At 31.2% G+C, this 24,227-nt stretch overlaps 2 protein-coding genes and 1 pseudogene across 3 annotated transcripts; 2 read left to right on the plus strand and 1 right to left on the minus strand.

The window, feature by feature from the left end:
• The first annotated feature begins 68 nt into the window (after nucleotides 1-68).
• LOC123905353 (ribosomal RNA small subunit methyltransferase nep-1-like) lies at nucleotides 69-5,065 on the plus strand. Its single transcript, XM_045954958.1, has 8 exons — nucleotides 69-103; nucleotides 1,094-1,373; nucleotides 2,380-2,472; nucleotides 3,473-3,617; nucleotides 3,754-3,858; nucleotides 4,215-4,299; nucleotides 4,344-4,399; nucleotides 4,902-5,065. Exons 1-8 carry the CDS (start codon nucleotides 69-71, stop codon nucleotides 4,982-4,984), a joined length of 882 nt encoding a protein of 293 aa, XP_045810914.1. The 3' UTR covers nucleotides 4,985-5,065.
• Nucleotides 5,066-7,893: 2,828 nt separating this feature from the next.
• Nucleotides 7,894-12,715, plus strand: LOC123911170 (ribosomal RNA small subunit methyltransferase nep-1-like). 2 transcript variants are annotated; one of them, XM_045962537.1, is made up of 8 exons: nucleotides 7,894-8,054; nucleotides 8,205-8,520; nucleotides 9,899-9,991; nucleotides 10,794-10,938; nucleotides 11,106-11,216; nucleotides 11,571-11,653; nucleotides 11,732-11,789; nucleotides 12,446-12,715. In XM_045962537.1, the coding sequence occupies exons 2-8, from the start codon at nucleotides 8,227-8,229 to the stop codon at nucleotides 12,523-12,525; spliced, it is 864 nt and encodes a 287-aa protein (XP_045818493.1). In that variant the 5' UTR covers nucleotides 7,894-8,054; nucleotides 8,205-8,226; the 3' UTR covers nucleotides 12,526-12,715. The 2 variants fall into 2 exon arrangements, with proteins under 2 accessions (XP_045818493.1, XP_045818494.1); XM_045962538.1 differs by having other exon boundaries at nucleotides 7,900-8,050.
• Nucleotides 12,716-16,024: 3,309 nt separating this feature from the next.
• The window catches only part of LOC123905355, a 45,928-nt pseudogene continuing 37,725 nt past the window's right edge, over nucleotides 16,025-24,227 (minus strand).

Raw genomic sequence — 24,227 nt, forward strand, 5'->3', positions numbered from 1 at the left:
GGTTTTCAGAACTGTCGCAAAGTTCTCTTGCGACACACAAATCTGCAACGGTTTGCAAACCGTCGCAAATGTACAATTGCAACGGTTTCAACCGTTGCAAACTGCAATTTTAACCGTCGCAAAGTGCTTATTTTCTTGTAGTGGTGGTTAACTTGATAGACAAGTAACCAACTAACCAACTACTAACTAACAAGTTAGTTACAACCAACTAACTTGAAATGAAACTAACATCTAAACTAGGTTTGAACAATTTCAAAACAATATTTACATCTGTAAATTCATCAAGTATATAGAAAACAAATAACAAAATTACATATTTAACTTAGGTTACTTGAACAAGTACTTACGTTACTCTTTAGATTCTTCAAACAAAATAAATGTTGGTTAGGAGATCATTAACCAAATATAGTTTTATATATATAAATACGTAAATTATATACACTTTTTATTTTGCCATGAAAACTATATACAATTTTATTTAAGCCTTTGAAATACTAATGTCAATAACATTGAGACTAAGTTAATTTATAATGTGCTGCCTATTATCCCACGATGAGAAACATTTAACTTCAAGTCCTCACACTATTATCACGGGTAGTGATTGGCACCTACAAAATTATTATTGCCGTTGGTTTAGTTATTGTTGTTAAATTAATATGTATTTTTGAATGATAATTTTATATAAATCTTGACTATATTATAAAAAATTATTCAGAAAAGGAACTAAAAAATTGATTACTAAGTGGAAATTTTCATTACTTTTATTTTAATCTTTTGAAATTTCAAAAATTCTTTTTTTTTTAAAAAAAATCAATATTTAATTTTTCTCATTTTAAAAAATTCTTAAATCTGTAAATAATTTTTTGATAGTGTTATAAACATGTCTGAAAAAAGTTATTAAAAAATTTAAGAAAAAAATAAAGGGGCTAAAACTAAAACTATATGTATAAAAAAAATTGTTGTAGAAACAAAAATATGTCATTTGTTTTATAGAAAAAAATAAAATTTAATAATTTTGTAGGAAACTAAAACAAATAATTAAAAAATATTTATAGGAAAAAATAAAATTTAATGATTTAAAATTTTTTTATAGAAAAAACAACACCGTTTATTACCGCCGCAAAGAAGAAGTGAGCCAACACAGTGTAAAAGGGAAGAAGAGGAAGAACAAGTACGTTGTTGAAAAGTACCACCGTCAAGAAAAAGAAGATGAAAAACAAGTTCAACCGAAGAAACAAAAAATAACAGAGGAAAACAACAATAACGAACTTGTTGGTATCCCAATTGCTCCTCCAACTGAAAACAACAGCGAGAAACCAAGTGTTATATTTATTCTCGAAAAAGCTTCTTTGGAAGTTGCTAAAGTCGGCAAGGTACTTCAATTTTCTGGTTTTTTCTTTTCTTATATGGATTTAGGTCATGTTTGGATTCATTTGATTGAACTTGGGCCAGTTTTGATTGGCTTATTTTTTAGCTTATGAAAAATAGCTTATGCAACTAATTAAGCTTTTATATTAATTCATAAGTCTCACTAACGAAAATTGTATCATAATAAGCTGTTTTTTTATTTTTATAAACTACTTTGACAAGCTTATAATAATAATACATAAAAGCTTATTTATTTGCGTAAGTCAATGTTGATAGTGAAGAAATAAAGAGCTAGGACAGTTGCTTGTGCAACAAGCCAACTGTCATATTGAGTTAGTTAGTTAGTTTCTCAAGCAGTTTGGATTTGTTACAAGTTGTTAAGTTTGTTAGTAGCTTATTACACTTGTATATAAACATATCCATAGCCGTTGTATCATTTGAAGCAATAAAATTTTCTTCCTTTCTCTTGAGCTCTGCGTGCTTATTGCTTCTCTGCATAGTTAGGCTCATTCTGCCACTAACTCTGCTTCATCTTCTTCCTTTGTTGCATAACTTGTGCACATCAATGACAGAATACACTACTCTTTACAGTTAATCCAAACGGGCCCCTTATCTATCGACATAAACACTTGCCAGACTATCCGGAAGAGCTTTTGAAAACCGCTTATATCATGTACATAAGTGCTTAATTAGGTTGTTTATCCAAACACGGTCTTAATTCATGTAGTCTTTGTAAATGTTTTTACAATGTCAATTGTTGATTGTAATTGCTAAGTCATTAAAAACATCCGACTTTAATAATTTCTTCTGAAGTCATATGTATGATTGGTAGTGATTTGTTTCATGGGGTAAAATTTTACACCGATAATGTATCAAAATTAAACACTTGTTTTAGCAGAGAATGAAGGTGTAAAAATTCTGTTACATGAAATTATATTATGTTATGTATGTGATGCTTTGGTATTGTGATTAATGATGGAATTATGATGATGTTGAACTATGTGTCTACAGACTTACCAGCTTTTGAACTCGGATGACCATGCTGATTTCCTCCACAACCATAACAAGAATCCTAATGATTACAGACCTGACATTTGTCATCAGGTTGGTTCAAAAATGTTTTTATCAATTATATTCTCGCTATGTTTTGTTATTGAGTTTGATGTTTATGTTATATGCTTCTTGGTTGGTTTTATAATGGTTGGGCTCAAAATGATTAAATTCTGTTCTTTCCCAAGTTTAAATGTATTGACTTGTTTTACTTTCAGAGAATGTACAATGATGGCCTTGAATTTTGTAGTAATTATTTGGCTTAAATGTGATTTTCGTCTCCAAATTACCATGATTTTTGCTTTTAGGACTCCAAGTTTTTGTCTCATTTATGAAAATTTGTCAACTTTGATTCTGTAGCTAACTCTATGTTTTGATAGTTTCACATTAGATGAGATACGGCCTGAAAAAGTGTTTATAAGTGGGAGACATCCCTCGTCTTACAAGCTGGTTTTGTAGGATTGAGATAAAGCTCAACCTAAATTTTGAGATAGTATCAGAGTCTATCCAAGATTTTTTGGGCTCACTCGGCCACATGGGTCATGCTCTCTAGGTATCCAGTCTTGAGTATGAGAAGGTGTGTTGAGAATCTCACATTGGATGCGATTCTAAATTATTATGCTTAAATATGTTTTTCAGTCCTTATGTATACCATTTTCAACCTCCCAGCTTGATTCAGTGGGCTATCTAAAATATATAGAAGTGCCTGAAAAAATCTCTCACTTTACAAGTCAATTTTGTAGGATTGCGTTAGGTTTAACCCAAAATTTAGGACTCTCGGTTTAATTATAAGTCTAATCGTGTCTTACAACGATTTTCCTGATTTATTGTTATCAATTCGACATAGTGTACTATTGTTGGCATCTCCCTCAAAGGGCTCTATAGTAATTACTTGATTACTACAAGACCAAAATTGATACATTTTTAGAAGTTAAGGACAAAATTATTGTATAATATTTGGTAGTCAAGTAAAAATTATCATATTTTGAGGAATGAAAAGCATATTTAAGCATAATAATTTAGAATCTCATTTCATATAAAATGTTGTTTTCAGGCACTTCTACATATTTTAGATAGCCCACTGAATCAAGCTGGGAGGTTGAAAATGGTATACATAAGGACTGAAAAAGGCCTTCTCATAGAGGTTAAACCCTATGAACGTGCTCCGAGAACATTCAAACGGTTCGCTGGTGTCATGTGTAAGTTTTACTTTTACCTATTTGATTTGATTATTATGTTATCACTACTATCTTGTGTGTGCCTGCATTATTTTCTTTTTGTGAAGAAAATGAATAACCTCTTATTTCCTGCTCTTAAAACATTTCTTCCTTGCAGTGGAGCTGCTTCAGAAATCGAGTATATCTCCTGCTGGCAAGCAACTTCTCCGCACAATAAAATACCCCGTAACCCAATATTTGCCTATCAACTCGCGGATAGTAGGTTTGTTATTGTTGTCAATGCTTTTGAAACTGATTCCATACAGTGTTGTCAATCACGAATTGCAAAGATCAGCCGTTTGTTCACATTTTGCTATGCTATAGTGCTATAGCACTGCTATTTGAAAACACTTGGTACTAAATAGCGTATCATGGAACAATAAATGATTTATTCAAATTCCGCTATGCTATAGTGCTATCGTTGTTATTTGACAACCTTGATTTCATGAAGGCCACGTTTATTTCCTTTGTTTCTTCCTTTTTGTACTATAGAAGGATTCACAAATCTTGATGGTACACTCACTTGTGTGTTTCTCTTCTCTTTAAAAAGTATAATTAATTGCTCCCTTTGAATGACAGGTTTATCTTTTAGTTCAAAGAAGCTGGTAAATATGAAAGACTATTTGTCAACAATTCCAACCAATCTGGACCTTGTCTTTGTGATACTTATTAGCTCAATTTTTAAATTCTTATGCCTATTTATCTCAGTGGAGCAATGGAACATGGGAAGATTGAGACAGATTACACAGATGATTATATAGCTGGTATGTTATCCTTGTATTCACTTTTCCTTAAATTTGGGCCTCATTGGAGTAACTTATTTGAGGTTATCTACTGGTGTATAAACACTTGTGAGACTGTTTGGGAGAACTTATATAAATAGCTTATAGACTATTTGCAGCTTATTTCAATAAGTTCTATAGAATAGCTTATGAAATTAACTTATAGCTTATATGAAATCTTATTTTTTGGTCCCTCACTTGGGTTCTTGGACCCAAAAGTGGTGAAATGTCAAGTTTATATTCACATGACATAAAATATGCTTAGGTGAAATCATACAGGTGGATTTATAATATACAAGTTTTATGTTACATCAATAAAAACTTTGGCACATTACCACAAGTTGCAATTAAACCTCTTCGTTATAAAAGTAGCTTATACATAAGTGCTAAATTAAACTGTTTATCCAAACATGACCGAGATGTATTTGTTCAGAATGGAAAATAATTAGTGAGTTTCTTACTTCATTATGTTTCTTGATTGCAGTTTCTAGGTACCCTTTAAGTGATGCTGCTTCCTGTATTGCAAGGATTTGTAACTCCATTGAGGGAAAGTGGAACATATTGTGATTTAGCTTCTTCTGTTTATGCTGGATGGACAATATATTCTTTTGAAGAGCATATTTACTTTATGTAATATTTAGGGATATGTAGGTCTATGTGTCATATAGGGAATCAAAGTGTGAGCATTATTAGGTCGGTATGTTATTAAGTTTCTATTCTAACTTATCTCTATATTGTTCTACATTATAGGAACTCTTGTTCTCTAATTGCTATCAAAGCATTTTCTTTGAAATTTTTATGGTTTCAACTAAAAAAATACAAGTCAAGAATTGAAATCAAATAATTGTTGTAAAATCAATAATAAATCGATGATGGCGGTGGGTTGTTGAAAGAGGGATGTTGATACTCTTTACTATGGATGATCATATCCAAACCAATCCAAAAGAGTCTTTACTGGTGGTGTGTCATGCTTCCAAAAGAGATGTTTATTGCACAATAATCCATCGAAGGAGATGGGAAAGTGACGAAAAATTTACGGCGTTATTAATAAACTAGTGACCTAAAAAAAATAGGGCAGGTGTAACATTTTGGTTGGGAACAGCACCACAAGATGTATGTTACTACATCTAAGTTTTATCCTATATGCAAGGGGCAGGGGTTGAACCCCGACCATCTATTTATCCACCATAAGGGTGAAATTTTTAGCCACTAGACTACATGACAAAAAAAAATTTAAACATGTATGAAGTGCGACCTAAAAAAATTAAATTTGTTTTTGATCCCTAAAATATTTATCAAATTTTATTTTTAATCTCTATAAAAAAATGGCATGTTTTGCACCCTACAAAATTATTATGCACGTTGGTTTAGTCATTGTTCTTAAATTAATGTGTATTTTTGAATGATTATCTATATCTATATACTATATATATCTTATATACTATATATAAAGGAGAATACATGAGTTTTGGTGTGGACTTTTCATAATACCATCATTATCCTTAATTTTTATTTTTTTTAGCAGTAAAAATCTTTTATTAACAACCTTACCATAACATAAAGGCATGATTTTTTTTAGTAGCAAAATTTTTTAATAACAAACTCACCAAAACATTTTTCATTACCGTAGAAACAATTTTACATTACCGTAAACTCACCAAAACATAAGATATTTTTTTTACATAAGTTTGCATAATAGACACAGATAGGCGTGGGTCTGACTGCTAGTTTTACATACATGTTTAGAATATTATAAAAAATTCTTAAAAAAAGAACTAAAAATTTAATTTCTAAATGGAGATTTTCATTATTTTTATTTTTATCTTTTGAAATTTCAAAAAATCATATTTAATTTTTCTCATTTTAATTTTTTTTGAAATTTTGTAAATAAACTTTTGATAGTGTTATAAAAATTCCTAAAAAAAGTTATTAAATTTTTTTAAAAAAAAATAAAGGGGCTAAAACTATATGTATAAATAAATTTGTTTAGTCAATTTTTTTTAGAAACTAAAATATGTCATTTTTTTATAGAATAAAGTAAAATATAATAATTTTGTAGGAACTAAAGCACATACTTAAAATTATTTTTATGTCATTTTCAAAATTGTAAGGTTAGTTATGTGAGGAGACAAGCTAATCGAGTGACTTATGAATTAACTCAAACAGCTCGTTTATATATATGCCGGTCCCCAAATTATTTTGTCTTGTCCACATTGTATTGAAACTATTGTTATGAATGAAATGAATTAAGCTTCTTTCCGTCCAAAAAGAACAAAATAATTATAGGAAAAATATAAAATTTAATAATTTTGTAGGGAGTAAAATACCAAATACTCCTTAAATTTCAAAATTCGTCAAATACCCTCCTGAAATTTGGAAATAGGCAAATAACCCTCTTAAATTGTAAAACGTCAATCAAATTGTCACTGCTCCGCTTACTCCGTCTATTTTGACGAGGAAAAGAGAAAAAAAGATGGATGAGACAAGAATTGATAAATAGTATGATGTTGGTGATTGTGTTTCTTGTCTGGTTATGAATCTGATGACTCAAATTGGTCTATTGGGTGATTAGAACCTCTTGGTTATGATTTTGAAAACAATGATAATGATGATGATTCTGGTGATAATTGTTTTGGTCACCTGTTATTCACTTAGTTGCAAGGAGGTTGAAGACACAAATAATGTGTTTTTGAAGGATCAAAATAGACGGAGTAAACGAAGCATGAGACAATTTGATTGACATTATACAATTTCAGAACTATTTGCCTATATCCAAATTTCAGGGGTATTTAACAAATTTTGAAATTTCAGGGGGACATTTGACATTTCACTCATTTTTTTAGGGAACTAAGAACATTTTCAATAAGGATATTTAAGAGAGTTTCATAGATTAATGATATGATACCTTATTTTTTTTTTATCATTGGAGTTTCATGACATGACACATACGGTATCAAAATTGATGACACCGGTACCTTAACTAAGGTATCGTATCATCAATTTAATGTTATTATTAGCTTCCATATATGTCAAAATATTATTGTTGACATTCAATAACCAGATCTTCTTTTTCTTTTTTTTATTATAGGAAAATTTTATTTCTTTGTTGCCTTTCATTTTTCATTCAATTTCGTTTCTTCAACAATAGTGCAGAAAAGATGTCTTTGATGATATTTTATATTATTCTATTATATTTTTCATTATATATTTTCCGTCATGTTTATGCATTTTTCACCATTTTTTATTTATTGTCATGAATTTTTTATTATATTTAATTATTAATTAATTAATTTACGTATTTATTAAATAATTTTTATTTTTATTTAGATAAAATAAAAAAATAAATATAGAATGAACCACTTATTATTAATATATGATACTCAAAAAGTGATATCATCGTTGAACCAAAATATGTATGAGTTGCATAAATATTACATGGTCATTTTGTTAATAATATATGATAATGATAACCAAATTGGTATCAATAGATAAAAGAATAAACAACACCGTTTATTTTCGGCCAAGATGAAGTGAACCACCATCGTCGTCTCTGAAACCCAACTAGAACCCTAAACCAAACGAAAACGGCGCCATCACTTTTCACTCCTCCGATCAATTCGTCTACATTCCCAGGCAGGTAAATTTCGTTCTCGAATCATCACAATCAATTTTCTGTTTTTGCTTCTCCTATTTAATCTACTTTTGTTTGTCAGAAAATTAAATTAATTTATATTTACTTATTATTCACACGAACATTAAGAACCCTAAAAAATCTCGTTGGTTGTAGTGAGTGAACTTTGCGAGCTGAAATGACGAGAGCTTACAGTGTAAAGGGGAAGAAGAGGAAGAACAAGGACGTTGTTGAAAAGTACCACCGTGAAGATAAAGAAGTTGCAGATGAAGAACAAGTTCAACCAAAGAAACCAAATCTTCAGAAGGAAGAAGAACCAACACAAACACCAACACCAAAAATAACAGAGGAAAACAATAATAACGAACTTGTTGGTATCCCAATTGCTCCTCCAACTGAAAACAACAGTGAGAAACCAGGTGTTATATTTATTCTCGAAAAAGCTTCTTTGGAAGTCGCTAAAGTCGGCAAGGTACTTCAATTTTCTGCTCTATTTCTTTTGTAATATGGATTTAGGTCATGTTTGGATTCCATTGATCGAACTTATCTATTAATATAAACACTTGCCAGACTATCAGGTCGATAGTTTTAGAAAACTGCTTGCTTATATCATGTACATAAGCAGTGACGGAGCCAGGATTTTTCAATAGTGGGTGCACCAAATATATAAATTTGTAACATTAAATATATAATCTAAAAAATCTTTTTTTTATAGATAGATCCAATTTTATACTTTCACATTCATCAAGTGCTTAAAGTTAAAATTGGAATAAAAGATAAAAAGTTATAAACTATAAGCTCAAACGATACTTGAAATAACATAGAAAAAATTATAAGTATGAAAGAAAAGTTTTTTTTCCAAACACAATTTTATTTTATCAAACAAGCTTATGGGTCCATTTGGGATAACTTTTTTTTTAAGCTTATGCAAAACGACTTATTCAAATAAATAAGTTTTTATATGTTATTATAAGTTTTTTTTTTGTTGAAAACTTGGTATCCAGCTCAAGAACCGACTAATTCGAGAGAACCAATCTCACCGCCCATTGCGGGGGGTCCGTTTAAAGCTAGAGTTTTTTTTTAACTCTGTATATATGGACCAACCCACCGAAATTGGCACGAACTTGAGACCTTGAGAGGAGCAAACTCCAAGATCCTAAGCTATAACACCACTAGACCAACCCAAGTGAATATTATTATAAGGTTGTTAGTTTATGAAAAATAGCTTATAAAAATACAGTTTTCGCGTTAGTGAGAATTTATAAATTAACATAAAAAATTATTTATATAAATTGTTTTACATAAGCTCAAAAATAACTATTTCAAATGAACTCGAAATTATAAGATAGCTTATTTGTATTACCAAACAAATATTGATATTGCCTTGACAATGACTTGAATTGAGCCTAGTTACTTTTCAATTGATGATGGGTGAATGTGGGGGACTAGTTAAAATATCAACACTAAAAATTACTAATTGATGATGGGTGAATGTGGGGGAGTAGCATATAAAAAATTTTCCCAAAAAGTTTGTGCAGGCAAGTGCCCACATAACCCCCTGCCTGCCTCCGTCCCTGTACATAAGTGCTTAATTAGTTTGTTTATCCAAACACGGTCTTAATTCATGTAGTCATGGTAAAGGTTTTTACAATGTCAATTGTTGATCGTAATTGCTAAATCATTAAAAACATTTGACTTTGATCATAATGTATCAAAATTAAAAATATGTTTTAGCAGAGAATGGAGGTGTAAAAATTGTGTTACATTAAATTATATTATGTTATGTATGTGATGCGTTGGTATTGTGATTAATGATGAAATTATGATGATGTTGAACTATGTGTCTACAGACTTATCAGCTTTTGAACTCGGATGAGCATGCTAATTTCCTCCGCAGACAGAATAAGAATCCTAATCATTACAGACCCGACATTTGTCATCAGGTTGGTTAAAAAATGTTTTTATCAATTATATTCTCACTATGTTTTGTTTTTGAGTTTGATGTTTATGTTATATGCTTCTTGGTTGGTTTTAAAATGGTTGGCTCAAAATAATTAAAATCTGTTCTGTCCTAAGTTTAAATGTTATTACCTTGTTCTACTTTCAAAGAATGTACAATGATGGTCTTGAATTTTGTTGTAGTAATTTGGCTTGGATGTGATTTTAGTCTCCAAAGTACCATAATTTTTTGTCTCACTTATGAAAATGTGTCAACTTTGATTCTGTAGCATACTCTATGTTTTGAGAGTTCCACATTAGATGAGTTACGGCCTGAAAAAGTGTTAATAAGTGGGAGATAGTTTCAGAATCTATCAAAGATATCCTGTTTTGAGCATGCGTAGGTGTTTTGAGAATCTCACATTGCATGAGATATAGTTTGAAAAACTATTTATAAGTGGCAGACATCTCTCACTATACAATTTAGCTTTGTAGGGTTGTGTTAGGTTTAACCCAAAATTTAGGACTCTGCAGTCTAATTACAAGTCTAATTGTGTCTTGCAACAATTTTCCTGATCTATTGTTATCAATTCGGCATAGTGTACTATTGTTGGTATTTCCCTCAAACTAAGGGCTCTGTTCTTGATTGCTACAAGACCAAAATTGATACATTTTTAGAAGTTAAGGAGAAAAATATTGTATAATATTTCGGAGTCAAAAAATAATTATATCATATTTTCAGGAACGGAAAACATATTTAAGCATAATAATTTAGAATCTCATTTCATCTAAAATGATTTTTTTCAGGCACTTCTATCTATTTTAGATAGCCCACTGAATAAAGCTGGGAGGTTGAAAGTGGTATACATAAGGACTGAAAAAGGTGTTCTCATAGAGGTTAAACCCCATGTTCGTATTCCAAGAACATTCAAACGGTTTGCTGGTGTCATGTGTAAGTCTTACTTAGTTACCTATTTTATTTGATTATGTTTGATTTGATTGTGTGTGCCTGCATGATTTTCTTTTTGTGAAGAAAATTAATAATCTCTTGTTTCTTGCCCTTAAAATGAAAATTAATAATCTCTTATTTCTTGCTCTTGAAACATTTCTTTTTTGCAGTGGAACTGCTTCAGAAATTGAGTATACATGCTGCTGGCAAGCGTGAGAAACTTCTCCGCACAATAAAAAACCCCGTAACCCAATATTTGCCTATCAACTCGCGGAAAGCAGGTTTGTTATTGTTGTCCAATGCTTTTGAAGTTGATTCCATACAGTGTTGTCAATCACGGATTGCAAAGATTAGCAGTTTGTTCCCATTTTGCTACCCTATAGTGCTATAACACCGCTATTTTAAAACACTTTGTACTAAATAGTGTATCATGGAACACTAAATGATTTGTTCAAATTCTGCTATGCTACAGCGCTATCGTTGTTATTTGACAACCTTGATTTCATGAAGGCCGCGTGTTTATTTCCTTTGTTTCTTTCTTTTTGTACTATAGAAGGATTAACAAATCTTGATGTACACTTGTGTGTTTCTCTTCTCTTAAAAAAGTATAATTAATTGCTCCCTTTGAATGACAGGTTTATCTTTTAGTTCAGAGAAGCTGGTAAATATGAAAGACTATTTGTCAACAATTCCAAGCAATCTGGACCTTGTCTTTGTGGTACTTATTAGCTCAATTTTTAAATTTTTATGCCTATTTATCTCAGTGGATTTTAACTTTTGAATGATCTAATTTAAGGTAGGAGCAATGTCACATGGGAAGATTGAGACAGATTACACAGAGGATTATATAGCTGGTATGTTATCCTTGTATTCACTTTTCCTTAAATTTGGGTCTCATTGGAGTAACTTATTTGAGGTTATCTACCGGTATAAACACTTGTGAGACTGTTTGGGAGAACTTATAGAAATAGCTTATTAGACTATTTTCAACTTATCTCAATAAGTTCTATAGAATAGCTTATGAAATTAACTTATAGCTTGATATTTTTTGGGCCCTCACTTGGGTTCTTGGACCCAAAAGTGGTGAAATGAAATGTCAAGTTTATTATTCACATGACATACAAGTTTTATGTTACATCAATAAAAAATTTGGGCCCGTCTGGATTTGACTTATTTTTGAGCTTATGAAAACAGCTTATGCAAATAAATAAACTTTTATGTTAATTCATAAGTTTTCACTAACAAAAATTGTATTTTATAAGCTGTTTTCCCATAAACTACCTTGAAAAACTTATAATAATACATAAAAGCTTATTTATTTGCATAAGTTGTTTCAGATAAGCTCAAAAATAAGTCAATCCAAACAGGCTTATAGAAGTAAACTTATACGCAAACATTTATATGATAAACGCCAGATTAAACAGTTTATTTGTTCGACCGAAATGTATTTGTCCACAAAGGAAAATAACTATTGAGTTTCTAATAACTTTATTATGTTTCTTGATTGCAGTTTCTGGGTACCCTTTAAGTGCTGCTTACTGTATTGCAAGGATTTGTAATTCCATTGAGGGAAAGTGGAACATATTGTGATTTAGCTTCTTCTGTTTATGCTGGATGGACAATATATTTGTTTGAAGAGCATATTCACTTTATGTAATATTTACGGATAGGTAGGTCTATGTGTCATATAGGGAATCAAAGTGTGAGCACTAGGCCTTGAATATTTGTGGGTATGTTTTTAACTTTGTATTCTAACTTATCTCTATATTGTTCTACATCATAGGAACTCTTGTTCTCTAATTGCTATCAAAGCATTTTCTTTGAAATTTTTATGGTTTCAACGAAAATAATGCAGGATAAGAATTGAAAACAAATAATTGTTGTAAAATCAATAAGCGTCTTTTTGGATCGACGTTACATCGATCATGCGAAGTTTGTATATCTCAATGTGGTGAAACTTCATCTGCATAGTCTTCTAGTTCTCTAGTAACTTCGGTAGTAGTAGTGAGTCATCTCCTTCATCTTTGTCTCAACAACTTAGAAATGTTGCTCAACAACTTTACTATTGATTTCATCGAAATGAGCTTTACAATAGAGTTTACTATCTATAATAGTTGATGGTGGCATTTAGGGTGCACAAATGTTAAATTTGTGCACCATGCACAAGTTAGAGAAAATAAATTTTAACCATTAGATTAAAAAGAAACATTAATCTTTATTATAGTCTACCTACACTATATTTTTGTCACTTTGTCTTCAACTTCTCTTTTCACCATCCTGCTCTTTTCACCACCACCACCACCACCACCAAATTCAACAGCACCGATGGGCACCTCCACCACCAGTAAAATACTCAAAGAATATAATCAAACAGTTGAAACGCATGAATGAAGTGAAATGGGTTTGTGGGTGAAAGAGAATTCGACCCAACGACTGAATGAAACTCTGGTGAATCGGGCTCCGGTAGTGGAAGATCCGATCTGAAGGATTCCGGCGAGATCGAATTAGATTGGTTTTCTGATACGCTTTTACGCTATTTTTCCAACGTTGTGTAAAAAAAAAAAAATCAGATCTAAGAAATATGAAGAACTCAATATAAGGGAAGATGAAGGTGTAGCTATGCAGTACTCATCTTTTATGCCGGAGAGGAATTTTTCCTACTTATGGTGGATGAGTTACAGGAACTAAACCAAATTAAACCGAATTCATCCTACTTATGGTGGATGAATTAAACCGAATATCATCAATTTAATTAGTTAAAGGAATTTTTAATTTATTTTTTTTCCTACTTATGGTGGATGAGTTACAGGAACTACTCATGATTTATGTTTCAAAGTTCTTTTTCTTTAAACACTTCATTTGGAATGATGATGATAGCTAGCGATGATGATGATAGTTGGGAATTGTAGACATTGATGAGAATGTGCAGAGAAGAGGTGATGAAGAATCATATTTATTTATTTATTTTGAGTTTTTGTGGGTGTTAGATTTGATACTGACAGATCATGATAAAAATATGCTCTTTAGTAGATCTAATGGTCAAAAACAAATTGACCTATGTGGTGCACAAATTTGTGCATGGTACACAAATTTGTGATTTGTGCATGCTAAATGCCACCATAGTTGATGATCACATGTCTCATTCTAATAATTACTGCCAGCATGACAAAACTAAGAAGATGTATTGGATTGAGATTTTAAAAGACTTTTTTATGATACAAAAGTCTTATGGTATTTAATCAAGACTTTTACAAAAGTCAAATAAATCTTGTGGTATTCAATCAAGACAATTAAGATTTTTTTTTTCAGGGCAACAAAATCCGCTGGTATTCAATTAAGATTTCATACCACTTTTAAAATGTTTATTGGTATTCAAAAGTTTATGGATTTTGATAGATTCTTCTTTGGAATGGATTTTGACAGATTTTTTTGTTAAAAATACACACAAAACACTCCAACCCATGAGACTTTTTATAATCTTCCCAGACTTTTTTTTCTCTCTTCATCTTCTGCAGAACATGAATATTACCAAATTCTTTCTCATACGATCTATTCACAATCAATTTTTCCTTTGAATGACAGTCTATAGGCATACTAGTTATTGCTGACAATCGATTTCGTTTTTTTTTTTTTTTATAATTCATTGATTCATGATTTCACTTTTTATAAGCTACATGCATACTAGTTATTCATATGGTTTTTTCTTCATCGTTCATACATATATACCACTTTAAAAAAATCTGTAACATAATTTTACAACTTTGAAAAATTCTGTAACATAATTTTGTAACTTTTTGCAACAAAAAAAAATGATTATGCAACTATTCACTTTTTTTTTTATGATTCATGGTTGTTTTTTCATCAACCTATTAATTATTTTTTCAACGTTTATGCATCTTTTATTAATTTTTACATTTTTTTGTTTAATATCCATTTATTTGATATATTCATGATTGTTTGATTTTTTTAAGGAATGATTCTTTTTCATTGATTGATTCATTATTATTTTAGAAAATATTTATATTGAATTTATTGAGTAATTTAAATCTTAAAAGTCTATAAAGTAATTTGTAATCTCAAAAGTATGTGCTATAAAGTCTTACAAATTCCTGTATTAAGAATCTTGATTGTAGAAAGACTTTCAAAAAAATCTTTTAAAATCCCATAAAACCAATACAATCCCACAAAGTCATTTAAAATCTTCAAGACTTTTTTGGTTAAAATTGTCTTGTGAAATCTTAATCCAATACACCCCCCATTTTCACTCAGAGTTTTGCACATTTTTATTGTGCTTAAATCCATTTGACATGTGTACAACCACCGGTGAATAGAGTTGCTGTAGTATATCTATATAATCCCTCCGTCCCCAAATACGCGACTTGTTTTGACCATTGCACGTATGCCAATGTACAATTTTGATCACTAATATCTTTAATTATCTATTATTAAAAATTATAAATAAATAATAAATACTAAAAAATTATAAAATAAGTGATGTGTACACGTGAGGACCAGTTAAATACTCAAAAATGAGTAACTCCATTATGGATGTTCTTATATGCTAATATTTGCATCTATATATTATTAAAAAAAAATATAGTCAAAACAAGATAAATAAATAATACAATTTAGTAAAAGTAGCTCTTATAAAAATGGACTGAGGGAGTACATAGAAATCTAACAAACTCCATTGAAAACAACATATTTATTGTAAAATCAGTAAGCATTGAAAAAAGCTATAATGGGATCATAAATGACTTGTTTAGCATCGACATCCACACCAAAATCAAGATGTGCATAATCTTCCTTGATCAATATCACAAGCTTGTTAGGATCATGGTCATTGAGGGCATTAAGTTTCACCGGTTCAATAATAGTTGAACAAGTTGACCCATAAATCGAAGGTCACACCGATTCAACCTCCCGTCCAATTTTTAAAACATTGATTGCAGCCTAACTATATATGTAGAAATCCAACATACTCCATTAAAAACAAAATAATTGTTCTGAAACCAATGAGCTTTGAAAAAAGCTATCATGGGATCATAAATGACTTGTTTAGCATTGACATCCACACCAAAATCAAGATGTGCATAATCCTCCTTGATCAATTCCACAAGCTTGTTAGGATCATGATTATTGAGGTCATTGAGCAAAAGGTTCACATCTTGTACATCAGACAAAATATCTTGCCCTCCAACACCTAGAAAAAGAGGGAATTCACTTGGAATTTTGGCCATGTCATAAGTTGGAGGAACCACTTGTCCGTAGTGTAGTACATTTTGTGCTTGATCACCATAATCATACTTTGCAATTTGTCCTGTTCTGATCACTTCTCAGAGTTTATAATACACGAGTGAGTCAATAAAAAATTATTAGTCCTAATAAAAAATGCATAAAAATCTAGACAAAAAAAGCATAAAAATAAGGTGATATTGAGATTATATTGATTTTTATACACAAACGTTACTATAATGAGATGTATTATATTATACTGGCTGTGTATAGAAATTAAATAATATTTAGTCACAACAAAAAAAAGTAAGAAAATGTTGCTTCTTAGACGACTTACTTTGCGAAAAATGGATCAAGTTCTTTATTGATGTTGGTTGTGGTTCGTGATTAAGATAATAACCCAACCTAAAAGAATTCACGCAACAGTTCGGACATGTGATAATCAAAATAAAATAAATAATTGTTGTAATAATTTTGATACATAAGATTGAAGTGAAATTTCCTTATCATTTTATCAATAACATGTAAAGTACCTGTCAACAATAACAATAAACTTGTGAAGTTGATGTTTAGAGTGTTGTAGATGTCATAAACAAATTTTGCCGCAACATTCCTACCATTTAGAAAAAAATTGATATGTTAGTTTTACTTACCTTTTTGCACTCAAACATTCTAACAAAGATATAGTAAAAATATAGATGAAAGGTTTATTTACTATTACATATTAGGAATGAATACATGGATGCCTAACTAGTATATAACCTATTATATTCAAAGAAGGTATTGAGCCGAGCCTGCTTGTTACTAATATTTACCTTATGTTCATCACATGTGTAAGTTTGTGTCTTTACCATATTGTTGCATTTACCATATTGATAAAATGAGATGATGTGCTGAAAATTCTTTTGTGTGTTAAGTGTTTTTCTTATATGCTACACAGTAGTAGTTAGTTTTATCACACAATGGAGAAGAATAATGAAATTTTAGAATCTGGTTTAGTTTTATCTCAATGGAGAAGAATAATGAAACATAACCAGATTCTAAAAACGGCCAACACAGTAGTAGTTAGTTTTATCTCAATACTCTTACTTTGCTTTATTACAACAACACAGGGAAGAAAAACACATAACACAACAAAAGAATTTTCAGTATCCTCTCTAGTTATCAATGATAGTATGTGCAAGAATATGATAGAAACACAAGATATATTACACATGTGAAAAACATAAAGGAAATATATTAGTAACATTTCTTTAACATAATGTATTTTTTTAAATCATACTTACAATGTGTTCATTGAGTCTGTATCATAAATATCATACATTGTTATATATATATATATATTAAAATTTTCTTTTTCCACCCCCTATATTTCTTCCAAGCCCCTTGAAATTCCAATTTTATCCTCATAAATATTTTTCGGAAAACGTTTTCCAAAATTCTTATTTTTTCGGAATCTATTTTTCGAAATAGTCTTAAATGTAGTTTTCAGATTTATTTTTTCCATTTGCATTCCAGATTCTATTTTCCAAAAATATAACTACTTCGGAAAACGTTTTCCGATATGAATTCCTTTTGTAGGGATGATCATTTAGTACTACGTTATTTTGTCTACTTTTGGGGTAAGGTTTAGCCCTATGCATGTACATATCTTCCTATTTTTATTTATATTAATATTTGATATAGGTATAACACAAGAGAGTTTAGGTGTGCAAACTTATTTGAAATATTTACTCAATCTTTGATGCATAAATGCTCTTAATTTATATAAAAAATAATATACTTTCATCCCAAAATATAAGAACTCATTGACCATTGCACGTATGTCAATAGATAATTTTGATTAAAAATATCTTTAATTGTGTATTAGTAAAAATTATAAAAATTTGATATTTTGATAATATTCATCTGGAAAAGAAAATTATTATATTTCACTTTTCTTAATAAGTGTGAAAATATTTTTTTGGCTTATAATATGAGAGTAAAAGTTTTCCAATAAGGTGTGAGACAGTAACGAAAAAATATGACAATTTTCCTTACTGTCTCACACCTTATCTTTAAATCACATACTATTAAATAAACGAGTACATTACGGCGGAAAAGAAAACTAAAACTAAAAGAACAACTAAAAAGGAACTAGCATGACAATAGACGATCCAAGCGTAGCCTTGATCATCAACTTCCTTCACACGCTAGTAATTCTTAACATGTCACCTATAAAAATACTTCCTCCGTTTCATATTATAAAAAAAAAAAATACTTTTTCATGTTCCAAATTATAAAAAAAAATTAATTTTATCATTTTTAAGATTTTTTTTTTGGTACATCATTTTTAAGATTTACTTTTACTTATTTTCATTAAATTAATTACAAATTTAATTTAATTTAATCTCTCTATTCTTTTCCTCATAATCAATAACCAACAAATTTTTTTTTTACATCTTCCCCTGAAACTTATTTCAAGGAAAACCAAAAAAAGTCATATTTCAAATTATCATATTTTAATTTTCTTAATAAATGTGAAAATATTTTTTTGGCTTATAATATGAGAGTAAAAGTCTTCCACCTTCTTTTCGCTGATGATTGCTTCTTGTTTTGCAGGTCAACAGTAGCAGAAACTAATCATCTGATGAGTATACTAAAGACTTATGAGGAAGCGTCAGGGCAAGAAATTAACTTGGCAAAGTCGGAGGTTTTCTTTAGTAGGAATCTGAGTATAGAGGACCAGCAAGATCTTTCAAATATTATGGGAGTCAGACACGTACTCGGAACCGAAAACTATCTAGGTCTCCCTTCTATGATAGGCAGAAAGAAGAAGGATGTTTTTGCTTTCATCAAGGACAGAATTTGGAAGCGTATAAACTCGTGGAGAGGGAGAGCTTTGTCACGAGCAGGAAAGGAAGTGATGATTAAATCAGTGTTACAAGCAATCCCGACCTATGTTATGAGTGTTTATCTTCTTCCGGAGTCCACGGTCAAGGACATTGAGAGGATGCTGAATTCATTTTGGTGGGGAGGTGGAGCTAATAACAAAGGAATTAGGTGGTTAGCTTGGGACCGTATGACATATCCTAAGACTCAAGGTGGCTTGGGGTTCCGCGACATACATATGTTCAATTTGGCGATGATAGCTAAGCAAGGCTGGGACATTATGACAAAACCTCATACACTTGTGTCTAGACTCTACAAAGCAAGGTACTTTCCGAATTCATCTTTATTTGAGTCAAAAATTGGTCATAACCCGAGCTATGCTTGGAGAGGTATTTGGAAAGCTCGGGAAATTCTTATGAATGGTTGTAGGTGGAGTATTGGAAGTGGAACTAGCATCAAGATCATGAGTGAACCATGGTTGAGAGGACAAGGCAGTGTGTGGCTTCCTTCACCTCAAATTCAAGGTGTGCATAATTTTACTACTAATGACCTTATGATTCCTAATATGAAGGTGTGGAATAAGGAAAAAATTGAGTCCATCTTTCCTATGCATATTGCTAATTGTATTCTTGAGACTCCCTTACTTGACATTATTGAGAATGATAAGCTAATTTGGGCTGATGACATGCATGGCCAATATAGTGTTAAAAGTGGATATAAATTATTGTTGACTGGTACAGGTAAAGTAGACGTTGGCTCCCAGCAAAAAGATTGGAGCAGCCTTTGGTCAATCCTTGCTCCACCAAAAGCTAAACATCTTCTATGGAGGATAGTTAAAGGATGTTTACCTACCTGTATGAGATTACAAGAAAGACGTGTTCCTTGTTCGCTATTATGTCCACTTTGTAATCAACATAATGAAGACGATTGGCATGTGTTTTTCGGGTGTGCAACCAGTCATCAAGCTCGGCAGGCAGTAGGACTAGAACAGATCATCACGCCAAGATTGCAGCAGTTCTGCAGTGTAGCAGACATGATTTTTTGCATCTGTTTGACAGAAAACAAAGAAACAGCAGGTACTTTCGCAATGTTGGTATGGATACTTTGGAATAATAGGAATAATTGTGTTTGGAATGATAATAATGAACCGGGAACAAGCTTAGGAGTTAAGACTCGACACCTATGGAATGAGTGGTTCTCGGTTGCACAGGTACAGCAGAATAGGAGTCAAATTGCACAACAGCAGCAGGATACACGTTGGCAAAAACCAGTCCAAGGATGGTACAAGTGCAATGTTGATGCGGCTTTTCACAAAGAGCGAAACAGGTCCAGGTTTGGTTGGTGTCTTCGTGATGATGAGGGACGCTTTGTTATGGCTGAAACAACGTGGTTGAATGGGAACTGCTCCATTATAGAAGGAGAATCCATAGCCTTAATTGAAGCATTGAAAGTATTGGAACAAAGAGGCATATCTCATGTTATATTTGAGACGGATTCCAAAAGTGTGGTGGATGCAATTCATAATTTACGCAGCGGTAGCTCTGAGTTTAGTTCTATTATTTGCCTTATTAAAAATAGTCTCTTATGTAATCCAAACTTTAAGGTCAAGTTTATTAAGTGGCAAGCGAACATGGTTGCTCACACACTTGCTAGGGCGGCCATTTCTTGGTCTAGTCGTTGTACCTTTGAGTCGATACCTACTTGTATTCTTCCTTTATTGAATAATGAAATGAGATATTGTTTGTCAAAAAAAAAAAAGTCTTCCAATAAGGTGTGAGACAATAAAGAAAATTACATCCATTGGGATAACGGGAGCGATTAAGTATTGATTGCAGACTTTCATCCTTATAATTTTCATTCCTTTGGATACTACTCCCTTCGTCTCTTATTATAGGAGCCTTTTACAAAAATCACAGATATTGAGTAAAGTTGTTGGACTAATAAATTTGTTTGAAATGTGTGTGACTAATAAAGTTGTTGGCTTTCAAGTCTAATTCACTTGTGCCTTGGATGATAAGAAACAGATGGCAGAATTGTAAGTTGTTGGCTAGAAGAATGAATTTAATTATCACTCATATCTATAGGGAAGGGAATGTTATTGCTGATAGCCTTGCAAATTTGGGTCTTAACACTGATAATGCCTTGTTTTTTTGGGAACCTCCTAGTTGTATAGTTAATAGCCTGAATAGGAACAAACTTGGAATACCAAACTTTATGTTCAAATCTTACTAAGAGGGTTTGGTTCGGCCCCCCTCTTAATCTTTTGTATTTTTCTTTCTTTATCAATGGAGTTTTGTGGTTGTAGCACCCTATCTACACCACCTTTTGTTTATAAAAAAAAAATTACTAGAATATCCTTCGTCTTATATGCATTTATTATTGATGATATGATAAGGGGTATATTTGGAAAAATGTAATAAATGCACCTAAAAATGTATGTTGAGGGTCTTATATTTAAAGAATAGATTTTTTTAAGAAATGATCTTTAAATTAGGGACGGAGAGAGTAGTAAGTTTTTATTTTTTTTGGAATAGAGCAGTAAGTTTTTAATGTGACAATAAACAATTGTTCAGAACATCAATAGAAATAAGCGAAGAAATAGGTAAATGAACATGGTAATGAAAAAAAGATGGAGATCCTTCCCCATATTTAATGCATCATAAGTCATATAAGGTGCCTCAGGCGTTAACTTAATGAAAGAATTTTTTTTTGGTACATAGAAATTCAAAAACTTTACCAAATTTAAAAAAAGGTTTGTCTAATACGTGAAATATTGCAAAGCAACCAACAAATAATAATTTTTTATTGAAAAATAACAATTAAAATATTTATTAAAAAATTATACATTTAATATAAAATCCACATCTTAATTAGGGACGGAGATAGTAAGTTTTTAATATGATAATAAACAAAGGGTCATGCTAAACAGTGCCCCTGGGGCACTAGTTAAGCATACTAAAAAAGGAAACAAATGATAAAGTTAATGATGAGAGAGAATAACTTTTCACATCATTAAAACATTGAATGCACAATTTACGAGATAAAACTTCTATATTTGTATCCTTAATTAGTGTCCCGGTGCCAACTTGACTACCCATTCTCATGAAATGGGTAATGTAGCCCATCCTAAATGTATTAGATATATTGGTTGAAAAAATATCATTTATAATATAATTAAAATATGAATAGTTTTCAATAATGACAATACAACTTTTAATAATTGTAGATTGACCCCATATTAAATTTCACAGTATTTCTCGTGCTATTCATCTTCTTTCTTCCACCTTCCTCTTCTTCTTCCATCTTCTCCGACGACGGCGACGGCGAAGACCACCGCCACCACGGTTTACAAATTTTCTGTCATTCTTTTCCATCTTTTTCTACCTTCCACCTTCTTCGTCTTCTATCTTCTCCGGCTCAGCTTTTCCCTCCGTTCAGATTACAAACCATTGTTCCTTCTCTCCCTCCTTTCGTTGCTATTCTCTCTTATTTGATCCAAATTGAAAACCCTATTCATTTTTTTTTTATAAACCAAAACCCTATTCCTTAATATTAGATTCAAAACCATATGGAGAGAACCCTAACTTTTGTTTACCCCAAATTTCGTAACATGACGAGAACCCATCTTTACAAATTTAGTCTATAACAAACAAGAAGACAATTTATTCTCTTCTCCAGTCGCTGGGTAATTTTGTTGAGGTTAGAAGATTTCAATTGAATTATGAATTGATTTATTATTAGATGCTTTGTAATTGAATTGAGTTATTGTTGATTTGTTGTTGTTAGGAACATTGAATTTAATTGAGAATATTGTTAATTGATGTTGTCTTTTATATAGTTTCCTCATTATATTACAATTTAGATTTATATTCAAAGAAATGTATTGTCCTTTATAATGTGTTTGGAACTTGCTGCCTACCTTATGAGATATAGGGGATGAATGGTTTGTAATTTGTGAGGGTTCTCTTCATGAAAGCTTTAACTGTAATGGACATGAATATGAAAATGGATTGGTTTGGTTTGGTTTGGCAGGGTTAAATTCAAAGAGCTCTGGTTCAGCTGGAAATGATTTGAGAAGTACAAATAGTAATTTATTAGTGTAAAAAATTCAAGCAGCTCTGGTTCACCTTCCTGTCGATCATCGGCTGCTTGTTCAAAATCTTACCGCTCAGGTATTAATTGGTTACTAAACACCCTAGTTACACTTGGTTATTTATTAGTGTAAAAAATGATTATTCTGCTCATGTTTTTTTAAATGATTATATTTATGCTTGTTACCTTGTAATCAATCTTGTTTATTGTCAAAATTGATGAAAGCTATTTATACAAAACGGGAATTTCAAATCCTTCTGAAAAGAGTTTTGGTAGTAAAATTTACAATTTGAAGTATTTACTGTTTCCTTCAAAGACTAGGTTGTGTGATGTTGTGTCAGTACCCCCTATCCTGATTCAGTAAATGACATTACACAAGTAATATAATTGCAAGTTTTTTTCAATTGCAGGTTTTCAACAATGGTTTTGTACCAGCCTCAGCACAAGCTACTTTCCCATATATATTTGCAGTCAGCAAGTTGTTGCAGGTATGCCGTTACTTTGAAGGCAACTGCTTTTAGTTTTTGAATGAATGAAAACATAAGAGAGCACTTCTATACTCATGATCTCATAACGTGTAATGATATTTATGAATGCAGCCTGGTAGTTTTGATCTTGTTGGTACTATTATATACGAAATAGACGAGCATCCATACCAAAGCACCTTCTTTAACGGCACTGTTGAAGTTGTTGAATATGTTGGTATTCTTAGCATCGAATCTGTTTTTCTTGTTACTCTTGGAATTGCCCTCCTTTTCCTCCTAGGGCTATGGATTCATGGTCACGTTCAAAACCTATCTAAGGTACTAATGTCTATATTTTTCTAGATAATGCGCTATTATTGAACCATCTTCACATTTAGAGTTTGCTAATTTTACTCATGTCATAATGGTTTGTTTGGTTTATGAAAATGTTGGTTTGGTTTATGAAATGATTGCAGGATTATAACGCAAAGCTTTCTGATTTCGGGTTGGCAAAGGATGGTCCAACAGGTGACAAAAGCCACTTCTCTACCCGAGTAATGGGCACCTATTGATACGCAGCTCCTGAATATCTAGCCACATGTATATTTGAGTTCATGTTGTCAAACCATA

Source organism: Trifolium pratense, linkage group LG2 (assembly GCF_020283565.1).
Source record: "Trifolium pratense cultivar HEN17-A07 linkage group LG2, ARS_RC_1.1, whole genome shotgun sequence".
NCBI classification, from domain to species: domain Eukaryota; kingdom Viridiplantae; phylum Streptophyta; class Magnoliopsida; order Fabales; family Fabaceae; genus Trifolium; species Trifolium pratense.

Bases quoted from the DNA above. Each gene is read 5' to 3' on its own strand.
- LOC123911170 (XM_045962537.1), top strand. From the start codon at position 8,227: ATGACGAGAGCTTACAGTGTAAAGGGGAAGAAGAGGAAGAACAAGGAC. The intron at 9,992-10,793 runs GTTGGTTAAAAA...GATTTTTTTCAG, and splicing joins GACCCGACATTTGTCATCAG to GCACTTCTATCTATTTTAGA. The intron at 10,939-11,105 runs GTAAGTCTTACT...TCTTTTTTGCAG, and splicing joins ACGGTTTGCTGGTGTCATGT to TGGAACTGCTTCAGAAATTG.
- LOC123905353 (XM_045954958.1), top strand. From the start codon at position 69: ATGTACAATTGCAACGGTTTCAACCGTTGCAAACT. The intron at 2,473-3,472 runs GTTGGTTCAAAA...TGTTGTTTTCAG, and splicing joins GACCTGACATTTGTCATCAG to GCACTTCTACATATTTTAGA. The intron at 4,400-4,901 runs GTATGTTATCCT...TCTTGATTGCAG, and splicing joins CACAGATGATTATATAGCTG to TTTCTAGGTACCCTTTAAGT.